The sequence below is a fragment of the Siphateles boraxobius genome, unplaced genomic scaffold (assembly GCF_051911475.1).
Source record: "Siphateles boraxobius isolate OS27281-9 unplaced genomic scaffold, OSU_SipBor_1 130, whole genome shotgun sequence".
Lineage (NCBI taxonomy): Eukaryota > Metazoa > Chordata > Actinopteri > Cypriniformes > Leuciscidae > Siphateles > Siphateles boraxobius.
The window spans coordinates 14,119,660-14,132,157 of NW_027508734.1; the positions used below are offsets into that span (position 1 = coordinate 14,119,660).

The 12,498-nt window shown below is 35.2% G+C and overlaps 1 protein-coding gene across 4 annotated transcripts in view; it reads right to left on the reverse strand.

Moving 5' to 3' along the window:
* Nucleotides 1-10,554: 10,554 nt before the first annotated feature.
* Nucleotides 10,555-12,498, reverse strand: part of arnt2 (aryl-hydrocarbon receptor nuclear translocator 2) — a 92,727-nt gene continuing 90,783 nt past the window's right edge. For all 4 annotated transcript variants that reach the window (XM_077228020.1, XM_077228018.1, XM_077228021.1 and 1 more), the window contains one exon: nt 10,555-11,989. In XM_077228020.1, the coding sequence (XP_077084135.1) occupies nt 11,891-11,989 (99 nt within the window). In that variant the 3' untranslated portion in view covers nt 10,555-11,890. The remainder of the gene's footprint in view (nt 11,990-12,498) is intronic.

Sequence of the window (12,498 nt, forward strand, 5' to 3'; positions counted from 1 at the left end):
GGGATTTTCCCGGTCATGGCGGATATCCGGCTCCCGCAGGCTGCCGTCGACGTCACAAGCCTTTTCCTTGGATGAGATGCAGGATATTTTGGATGGTGCTTTTTTTTCTAGGACTTGGACATTAGTGAAGTCATCAAAACTGTGAAATACAAAAAGTAAATATGGAAAATATGTTTATGTTTATAAATATTAAACAAATAAAAACTTTGTTTTGATAAAAATTATTTATTTATTGTCTATTCCATCACACTCTGGATATTCACTTAACCACCTTCATTAGGTAGCCTACATGCTAAGATGCGTTTAAACAGTTTTGAAGGAATTCACATGCTGTAATTGTTTTGTAAAGAAATTAATAATGTAGGGACAATTTATATTTGTCTACCAAAACTATTTCAAAAATGTATGCAGAAGCCTTTAGATTAAAACACATTCAAACAGATGAGCTCAGGGGAAAAAAGATACAGATGAACTTTTCTCACAACAAGCCCCAATGAAACACCAAATATATAACCATGGTTTTTGCCAACAAATTCTGTAGGCTAATTAATATATTGTCTAAATTGAAATATTTCCCTGACATGACAATAATGAAAAATACAGTTGAAACTTTCTGTTAAAATATATCTTTATCATATAGTTGACTCTTGTCTGAATGCCAGTGTGGTTACTAAAATCCTTGAGTAAATTAAGAACATTCTGTTGGGTTTACATAAGAATGAAGGAAACATGACAGCAAACCCAGATGTTTCAGCATTTAACTTTGTTGTGAGTGTTTCACATTTCCCATGATATTTCTAAACTTGCAGTTTTTCATTAAGCAGATTTCAGTGGGAAAATTCAGTCATAATATGGCAGAAATGTACAACTCTTTGAAGACATTTTGAGCTCATAAACATCAGAATATTACTCATTGGAATGTCCTGAAAGGAATGGGAGAGAGAAAAAGAGAAGCTGGCTTGGCATTCCTCATATTCTCACCTAATCAGTAAAAAGCATATGGAGTCCGGGGTGGAATGGATTTATCATACCCTAGAGGATGAAGCACATTTCCTAGATAGTAATAATGTGCTCGTTGGATGTAGAAATGCACTGTGGGACCTGCTCAGAAGAAGTGTGGATGCATGGGAAATGCCATGGGTACTGATTGCTCCGGCTCCGTCTGCGTCTTATATTTTCAAGAAGATAAGGTGCACCCATTTTTTCCCCCATGCATAACTTTTCATTAAATGGGGGGGGGGGGTAGACTGGTGGTCAAAGGACAGGTCTCACTGTGGGGCTTAACCTTCAAACTGTATCTCCATCACCATATGCACCAAATTGTGTTATCAAGGCAATAAAGATGATATATGGGAGCCTTTAAATAAAACCTGTTAGTGAATCATTTCAAATGATTTAATGAACATAATCAGTGTGATTGAAAATTGAAATCCTATAAATGCATTTGGTTTTTTATCAGTTTTCTCATGGTACATTATTGGCCTGTTATTTGGCATGACATTAAAATACACAATGTGTATTCAGCAGCTGTAACCTCTGAACTTTGTAATACATTTCAAAAGAATGCAAAGCAATTTCCTCAAATAGATGTGATACCAGACATTTTCTGTAAGCCTTTCAAAACACATAGTTGGTAAAACACCAAAGTCTGATCACTTTTCAGCTGTTGGTTGTGAAATGAATTTTTGTGTCTGCAGGGCTGTAGATGTGTCTGAATGAAGCAGACGGCTGAATTCTGGCCAGTGACTCCTCTGATCTCAGGAGACTTGAGCCCATCACGCACAGTAGCTATTATCAGGGTCATATGAACCTCACAGGATTGGGTTTTAATGCATCAGACAGCAGTGTTGTGAGAGCAGCAAACCTGCAGTTCAAAAACAGGAAAAACACTTCATCACAACATGCTTGTTTTTCTTTTTTTCTTTTTTTTTTGCAACAATCACCACAGGTAATTTCATCCACTGCCACAGTCAAGTATCTCATTATATGAAAATTGGGTCCATAAAGTTGGAAAATGGGGAATATGAAAAAATATAACCACTCTAACAGATCCTGCAAATTAAACAATGAGAATATGAAACCGGTCATGAACAGGTAATGTCTGACTCAGGAGAAAAACAACCACTAAACAAATACATACTAATAGACATAAGAATGGACACTGAACAAAACAGGGAGTATACACACAGACTAAATAAGAATTATAGGTGGACACAATAGGTTGTTATGGTAACTAACAGACATGCACTAGGAAACTAGGGGAACTGAGTAAGACAGGAAATAAACACAGGAACTGGGAACGCATAAAACTAAATAAAAACAGAAAATAAACCTGACATTTATATATATATATATATATATATATATATATATATATATAGCTAAATATATATTTTTTTTAAATATTTCATTGTCAACATAATCTCACAAGGCAAATGATCCCAAAAGAAGGTCTCATTCTCTTTATGCAAATGTGGAGATTCACCGAAATGTAAGCTTTCTTTCCATGATGCATTGTCTGCAGCTGGCTTAACACGTTAAAATCATCTTGAGATGTTACGGCTGTGGTTTTGAGATAAACAAAATGTCTGCACCGAGAGAAACTCATTTTACACAATGTAAAATCAAACAAGCTCGGGATGAAAATCTTCCCCTCTGTTCTCAAATGTAATTTTGTGAGCTTAGAATTATACAGTTCTATCTCCGTTTAGGGTAGTTCTGAGATATTGAGCATCAAAGTTTTTAAATCCCTGCTGTTTTGTGAGATGCAACCTTTTTATTTTATTAATAACTACTAACAAAATATTTTTTTTACAAAAATAACACCACACAGGCATTAATAAACACCTAATGGATAAGATTATGTCAAAAACTCAATTTCGACCAAAAGTGGAGATAGAACCATATAATTCTAAGCTCACGATTTATGAATCACTGATGGTGTTTGGCATTAGTGACATAAAACCTTGTCTAAATTCAACCTCGATTTACAAGCTTTACACAACATGAGGGTGAGATGATAATGACAATTATTCCGGTAAACTGTAATCGTTTGCCTAAGTCTTCACGTCATTATACATGGCATAATATAATGCGGAAAATGTTCTTTTAAATAGACGCCAATGACGCATCAATGCAAAGGAGAATAACATTTAGAGGAAATAAACACAGTGATGTCACAGTACTGTTTTTCCTGTAACTTTCCCACCATGCATCACCCCCTGCCTCATCACATCTGCCTGGTCATTTCCACAGTGTCCCAGGATCTGAAGTTCTGGCTCCGAACTCTATAACAATATCGGGATCACTCATCAGAACACATTGGGAATGTTATATGCTCTCCCTCGTACGCTAATACATGAGACAAAGACACAATTATCCAGATGGTGCAATAAAAAAAGCTTTTACTCAAATGGACAGCAACTGACCGGAAGCTTATGTTACCAACGTATGGAATGCTCAGACTTTTGTTTACTGTAATGTTATGGTCGGTTTTAACCAAATTAAGTTAGCTGGAGAGCTGGCCAATCGTATGCCCTGGACTGATGCAATGTGTCTGGAAATATGACCTTTAGCATCTGATAAGAGTCATGGTAGAACTATTGGACGGCTTTGAAAAGCTGTCTGGACACAATAATAATATTTGCATAAGAAGTGAGCAGTCCCTCACCCAGGACTTGGTTGTTAGCTTTGAAAGCATTGTGGTTTGTGGGAATTGAAAGCTGAAATGTTTGCATGTTTGTGCTAATGTTATGGGATGAAGGGTTTACATACAGTTGACTGTGATGATGGGAAAAATATTTTTTTTTACAACTGTGTAATTTCGAAAGTCAGGCAATGAGTAGGCTATTGTTTCCAAAAATGACTTCAGACCAGTAGTCAATCTTTTAGATGTTACGGACCCACACATTTGATAATCTTCATGTGAAGGTCCCCAGACCCCAGCTTGAAAACCCCTGCTTTACAGTAACATCATCTAATTGTAATGGAAAAACAAGCAAAAAAAAAAAAAAATGTAATGCAAGCATTCGAATTGAACCACTTTTTCCATCATATACTTTGCACACCTGTACCCTGATGCAAATGCTTACATATGTTTTATATCTTACTAACGTGCCTACATTTATTTACATCTTACAAACTTGGTTGGTAGAGAAGACTGAATATTTACTAAACATTTGCTGAAAAAGCTCTTCTGACATGTAGGCTACTATATGTCAACTTTTTTGTATATATGTCATAGAGGCAAAAATGCAACAACTGGACACTGCATGCATTCGGACTTCAGTGTTCATTGTTAACCGTACTTTCAGAATCTGAAATCGAATTTGATTAATTCGAATCGATTGAATTGGTTTGATTTGAATAAATTCAATAAACTAAGAAAAATGTTTATGCAGTGCCTGCATGCATAAATATGCAATTTTTATGCATGTTTATACCTAAATGATTTCAATGAAATTCAAGAATATGTAGAATAGATAAATTCTTATCCTTTTGGCCTTATTGTCAAGTCACCCTTATTTATATAGCGCTTTTTACAATGCAGATTGTTTCAAAGCAGCTTTACAGAGATAACATGAAAATAATTTTGCAATAATATTGTTAAATATATAATTAAATTGGCATCAGACATACCATTAGTTCATCCTTAGTTTATACAGAAACTAAAAACAAGTTTCTTGTTCGATCACATAATCCAACAAACGTACAGTAAGCAGAAAAACAACCAACCAAAATAACAGAAAAGACGACAAATTACATACATGTCAAAACGCCAATTTTCTAATCTCAAGTTCCTAGAAAGAGGAATGGATTGATTGTTTGTTACACCACCAAACCATATTCAAAGTGAAGAATATTTTTCAGGGGCCAGCTGCCCTTTTTCTGAATTATTTGAAGGCGGAGGAGGTTTTCAAAATATCTTCACCAACGTGTCCATCACAGCTTTGCCTCAGGTCCTGCGGGTAATTGATGTCTTCTTAAGAGTTTTAGCTGTAAACAATGTGGATGAACCTCAAGAAAGTTTCGCCCAAGGGAAAATCTCATAGCTAATGATCACTGACACCAAGGTTTCACTTTGCATGTCAACTTATATTCAAGAGGAACCAGAAACCATCTCAAATTACACAAATGTAGGTTACACCAACGTAACTTAATTAAGGCACTGGGGAGATTCTGGGAATCTTATCGGAACCAAGATTGAGCTTGTTCTCATCTAGCTTTGGGAAGGCGGAAACTCCAAACTTCATTAGAGTCAATGCACCGGATAACAAATTACAGCATTTTTCGATGCTTTCACGATGGGGAAAAAAGTTTTGATTTAGAATTTGGCCAAAAGAAGGTATATTAATACAGCATAATAATAATATAATAAAATATAATGCTTCATATATGGCACCTGACTATGTTTAGAACAGAGCCAGTATCTTTTGTGACATAGAAAAAAGGGAAAAAAAGATTGTTCCTGTACTTAACTGAACATAGTCAAACTAAGGGCAAGTATTGCGCAGCAGGATTGTTATTTTAGGGGCCTCTGAAATTTCTGAGAAATCAGAAAGAAAAGAAACATCACTGAACATATGTCATGTATCAGGACAGGCACAGCTGTTTAAAGGGCAATAATTCTTTTTGCTACAAATAAATAAGTAAAAAAAAAATGCTGCCTTTACTGAGAGACATGTGCAGCATTTCTTAACCCTGTAAGACCCAAATATAGAAAAAAAGAAGATTTTTTCCCCCACCTGTCAGATGCTGTTGTAGGAGGCCTCGATGGATAATGAAGGATTTTTTAAAAAATTATGTTTTTGTACATTTTTAAGTAAATGTTATATTATTGCAATGTTTGGCCTATTTGGTAGCAGATTTTCAGCATTTGCTCTCACACTGTCAGAACAAATATACAGATAAACTAAGGGCTTATTTGAAGTGTGGATTGCTTAAATGGCACCATAACAGTAAATATTATGAATAATAATAATAAATCACCCAACAGTCATATTTTTATGAATTAGAATTGATTAAAAATAAACATAAAATATAAATATTAAATACAAAAGTCAAAGAAACAGTGTCCAGTGTTCACTTTCCTCTGAAAAGCAGAGACGGAGATTGCACTTCCTGCAGAGCGTATTCGAATATCCTTTTTTTTGCAGTGTCTGCAGCGTCCTCTCATTCTGAAATGAAAACAATAGTTGTAAGAGTTAGAGTATGTTCAAGTATAAATCATTTAAATGTAAATGAATCCTATTTATGTGTTACACTCCACTGAGGTCAAACAATTCTAAAAGGAATATACAAACCCCAAGACCTCTTACATCCCCACATTCCAGAACATTAACACCTCTCCCTGAACAATGGACCATGCAATCCCCTATATGTCTGAACATTCACACCTGTCTTTGAATAACCATCCTCCAAAGCATTCCACAAACAGCGTATGCCTCCCAAACAAGGTGCACATGCTATTTTGACTACCATTGTCTCCCAACGTTGTAAAATTACAACAAAGACACAACAAGCTAAACATCTAATTTGATGCATGCATTCTACAATAACCAAGTATTTACATCATGAACTAGACATTCTAACAATCACAAAACAAATATTTCTGAGGTTTTACTAACTTCAATGTTGAGATATCCAGTCCAATGAAACGAGGAGATGCACTTCCAGGAAAGTTTGCAGGTTGTATGTGTTCATGGCCTTAATGGACCTATATACACATTCACTATCCAATGGCGTTGCGAGGCTGAACAGTAGGAGCCATTGGCTATTTAAATGTGGTCTTTCAAAAAAAAAAGTGTTAAAAGTGATGTTGTAATTTTACAACCACGGGCCTTACAGGGTTAAAGAGGTCTTAAAAAGGGGGGAAAGCCTTAGAATAGTGACCTATCACAAGGCCCAGACTGAACTTGAGACCTTTCCCCCATTTTTCATGCTGTTTTGGAAAGAAAATCTGCAGAATGATGTGGCATAGGTTTAGGCGTGCACTGGAACAAATTTTATATACATTTCAAATTTCAAACATCTTAAATTTAGGGCTAAATATTTTTTTAATGGGAATATATATTAAACAGAGCTGAAAGTACACACTCACAGTAGCCACACTCAAATAAGCCAGAATATGAAATAAATGAACACACAAAGGATGGACATAAATGGAATGGACAGATTTTTCTCTGAGACTGTTAGTCAGCGTTTTCATGACATCAGTTTTCCACACTGTTCAGACAGCAGGAACATCCTGCATCCAGCAGAGCAAACTGACAAACAGAAATGGGAAAACTTATGGCCCGGACACTCTGAGTTGCAGAACCTGATTTCACCAAGTACAACATGTTCCTGGATCAACATCTTAGTTGATCCTGGAACAACATTCCAATCAACCAGTCAGATTTGAGGAACAAGTTTACATATCAAGTTTAGGCTTACAACCAGGTAGGTGCTTCTACATCAGTGTTATTCACCATTTCCCTCTGATTTTAGGGATAATTTTAAAGGGTTAGCTTTAGAGGGATATACATTTTCCGATCGTAATTTTGTTTCAGGATCAACAAAATATGTTGACCTAGTGTGCGTCTAACTTTGGCAAACGCCAAGGAGTCGATAAAGTCAATGGAATGATATCTAAACATTAATCAAAGCAATCAATATCTTCTTTTCCACTATGTTTGCCTGTCATAATAATAAAAAAAACACCTGAAAACAGCAGGGCAGAAGCCATGTTTTTATTTGTCACTCTTAAAACTTGTTAATGGTTTTATTGCAAAACTCACTTTGAATGAGCAAAACCTAACAGGGCCTAACCTGATCCTGTCAGATATGACAAACTATTGCATGCAACATTAAATTAATGCGCTGGTAGCGTTCCAAAACAAAAACAGGGTTTGATTGCATAGCTGCCGGCCTGTAAGGTGCATGGGGAATTCAACTTTTACTATACAATCCTTCAGAACTGGAAAACATTTTTTTAGTTGAAATCATCTACTTTATTCTCAATAAATGTATTCAATGAACTTTGGATTAAGTCTAAAAAGCTCTTAAAGCTCTTGTGTCAAATTAACAGAGTTAAATGTGAATTGTTCCATTTATTTATTTATGTTTTAAATGGTGCAACATTGTACTTTTTCTCAAATATGTGCTTGTCTTAAATTGACAAAAACTAAATAGACGGTAACACTTTACAATAAGGTCTCCAGTTAACTTTAGTTAGTGTATTAACTAACATGAGCAAAAAGTGAGCAATATATTTTTTACATCTAATAATCTTTGTCAGTGCAGTTGTTTGACCTTGTTTATGTTAGTTCATAGTGCAACTAATGTTAACAGATACTTATTGTAAACGTATTGTAAAGTTTTAAACTAACCAATTGTTTCAAATAGAGTAACAAACTCATTCTGAATTTACTAAATGTGACAATAAATCATTGACCGTCTAATAAAAACCAGCAAACTGCCCAACAATGCAATGCTATTTATGAGGGTGCATGCTGGGAAGAGGGTAAATAAAGAAGTAATATAGCCTATATAGAGTATAGAAAAGCTGAGAACCACTTGACTTCCAGAAAAGTAACTTCAGAATATTAATAAATCTACAATAATGTTACATTAGTGCATAACATGAAGTAATGCATGAAATCAAGCACTAAATGTAGAAATAAACATTAAGATTCCAATGCTTTATTTATGTATTTTTCATTGTTAGTTCATAAGAACTAATGTTAACAGATGGAAAGGTTGTCCCGCTCTCGCACCAGGAAACATATCATCAGAGAACAGATGCCGAGGTAGATGACGTTATTTTGATTAAAGATTATGAGGCACACAAGTTAAAAACATAATGAGCATGGATAAATCATTTATAATAAATACTGCAGCAGTCCATTAAAAAAAAAAATCTCCATTTTGATTTCAGGGTGACTTTAAAAGATATACTTTCCTTTTTTTGAAGCGAATCCAATTCGATAAAACTTTTCATGCTGTTACAAAACATTTAAAACATGCAGGCATGACAGTGAACGCAGCCAGATTTCACGCGGTTGACCTCTGCAGAACATCTCAAGTTTCCTTACTAAACAGATCTGAGGTGTCATCCTAGCATTCAGACAGTCTAATCAAAGAGCATCAAGATCCGCTGGAATGCTGAACATCTGAAAAGTATACTTCTGCATTAAACTGAGACGCACGCAATGAACGGGATTTAATGGAGCTGCTGTTTACGCTTCTAGCCAGTCAAGTCTTGTCATGCTTCACCCAGAAGGAACTTAACATTAACATTTTTGACAGTGTATACAGAAATGCAATTATATGACAAGCTGATACGGTCTCTCTCTTGCCACGCTCAAGTAGACGTAGTAGAAAACCACCTGCTAAAAAACAACAACAACGATTTGCTATCTTCAAGTCATGTCACATACAAGATGAGCAAAAATGAACATTACCACATGGGTTACAACAAACCACATTAATTCCACATAACTTATTTTTTTCAATTACGCATGAAGTTTATTTACTTAATTTTAAGGCAACGAGTTTCCTAACTTTTTTTAAGTTAAGTCAACTGATCACTTTTTCTTTTACAGTGTAATTGTACATACATAATATTAAAATAACACTGCTAAGTTGTAATTGTGAATGGTTACTGTATGATGTATTTTGCTACTCATTGACCATAGCTGGGTTACGAGGCAACAGGTTGCATAACAAAAATAAATGTCCCATCATTCTCTGTGGCAGAATGATATGATACAATAGACAAAAATGAAAAATATAAACCAAAAGCACATCTTTATTGTTTTGAATTAGTGCTTCCTGTCTGTAATTAAGAGAAAAAGCAAGAAAGAAATAGGAGAGTTAAATCAAAATCATTTAAATGCACTTGAAAAAAGGAACTTCCCAGAAAGACTTGAAAGCAACAATAGCACATATTACTGGATGCAAAAAAAAACAACAAAAAAACAATAAGATAGAGTTTAGGAAATACTACGGCCCATTGTACAGATGAGGGCAGAGCAGGTTCTCATGAGCGACCGCAGCATTAACGGCCTTCACTATTCTTCTGTGGAGTTTGAATGTCCAAATGAATTCTGAAAGCGTATTTAGCATCTGCTGGTGTTTATGAGTAATCCCTGTGGTCAAATCCCCTTCCTGTTCCCTGACCAAGAAGCTAAATAAGCAGGATAAGGAAGCATAAATGAGCAGGCAGTAAGTCTCAATTTGCCCATTGATGTTTCTTGGAGCAGCAATAAATTTGTATGCATGCATTGCAGACCATTTAATATACGGCACAAAACGCTATTTACCATAACTCTACGATTAATGAAAGTAGTTTTACTGTACATTATAGCTGAAATGAGCTTTTTGTATACTTCCATAAAGTCAACATGAAACCAACAGACACAAAACCAATGCAGATTAGCATTAATGGAGAGAAATCATCATTTTGAGGATTGAATTTACACAATTTGTGACCTGTTAAAACAAACTGGCAAAATGAACATTTAATGTTAAAAATGTGTGTATTGAGCAACACAATGAACAAAGCTCAGTCTATTTGATTGAAATGCACATACTCGATGAGGATTTATTGACACAAGCACAATTTCTTGTCATAAAGTTACACAAAAATAATGGAACACATTTGCACAATTTATACAATCCTAAACTCATTGTACAATGGACAGGCTAACTAAGTACCGGAGTTAAATATGTACTCACATTGCACACAATGATATTAAACCTACACAAGTATATATAGCTGTATGTCAAAGGAAACATGGTCCGACATAAAAATCACATTATTTACATTAAACATCCATTTGATTTAGCAAAAAGGTTTCGATTTCATGTCGACGTCTTTCCATCAGTCCATAGTTGTGGCGTGATCGAGTTTCATCATGAAAACGAGAAGTCCACGTTATTAGTCCAAAAGTTAATAGCAAGTATTGCAGCTGCCACAAAGATTACAATGAACATTGTTTATTTTTATGCTGCATTTGCTCATGAGGCTGGTGTCGATTACTTCAGAAAGTGACACTGTTGCAAGTGTTTTTGTAAGAACAACAAAAGGAAAAGGAAAAAAAAAAAGGTTGCAAAAGCAATTTCCGATTTAAATCAAATACTGATTTTTTTTCTTTACACCTGCCTACATTTATTATTAGTTTAACTAGGTTATAGACATCACTACATAGACTACATTTTACACGGTAAGCGTAAAAATAACTCAGCGTTTTTTGTCAGCAAGATGCTGTTTGGCAATGAAAAATGAGGTGCAATACAAGAGAAAAAAGATTCTTCGCATCATGAAAGATTCTGAAAATACTTCTGTACGATAAAAACGTCAAAAAAAGAGGAAAACTCTTCATTATATTTTTGTTGGATTCCTGTGTGTGTGAAAACAGTCCTGACATGAGGTTGCTGCATGAATCATTAACTTTAGCATACAGTCATTTGACACAAAATCCTGCATCATATTCACATTTCAGCCAAACCAGGCATTAAATTCACCTGCTTTCTATGTAAATTAGACTTATAGTTATTGCGCTTTATTTACTACAGTAAATTATAATCTTACACTGTTTTCGCTCTCAAAAATTGGTCTGTAAATGCAAATGTATTTATTAAAAGGGTCGTTTACGTATATTTTCCATTGATAATGGCAGCAGTTAATCATCACATGATGATCAAATGATGAGGAACATCAAGAATGGGGTATATCTTGTGTTTTTAACTGTTTGTGTATGAATGATCAAGTCAAGAGACTTGATCATGACATTCACATGGCAAGTGAATTCAGAAATGTGTTTCAGCAGCGTCATGTTAGTCACATGTGAGATAAAGGTACTGCAGTCTGAACCAAAACAAAACGAACAAACATACGAGTCTCCATTTACTCAGAAAACGGTGGGAACATGCCGAGGTCGGCAAAGTCTTCAATGTTGTAATTGGTTGATCCTTGAGTGGGATCGCCTGGCATCGGCAGCATATCCTGTGGGACAGAAATACAGCGCTCTGTTGAATCAGACAAGCTGCTTTGCCAGTGAGTCAGTGTAACTGTAAAGGCTGATTCACATCAGACGTCATTTGAGGTTCTTATCACAAAGCATCAACAGCTGTTTCCATCACCCTGTTTTTATGCGCATTTTTTAGCATTGCATCAGAAAAGGTGATGGAAATGCCAAATTTTAGGGAAAAAACCTTATTTTGCAAAAAGTTTTTACGCTTGCTTGAGGTGGTTTTTGACAAAAAAGAGTTAATGCGAAAAATGGGAGATGGAAACGCATTTGCAGAATAAATTCTGTCATAGTGAACATTAAAACCCACTTAAATCCACGTCATCCGCTCGAACAACTTGATGGAAATGCACCTAATTAGCTTTTTTCCATCTTTTTTTGGGCAAACTTTGAAAACATTTGCTTCACTTTTGGATGGAAACCCAGCTATATGGTATTCAAGAGCTACAAGTGAAAAATATTTTCACCAAATCATATGATTAAA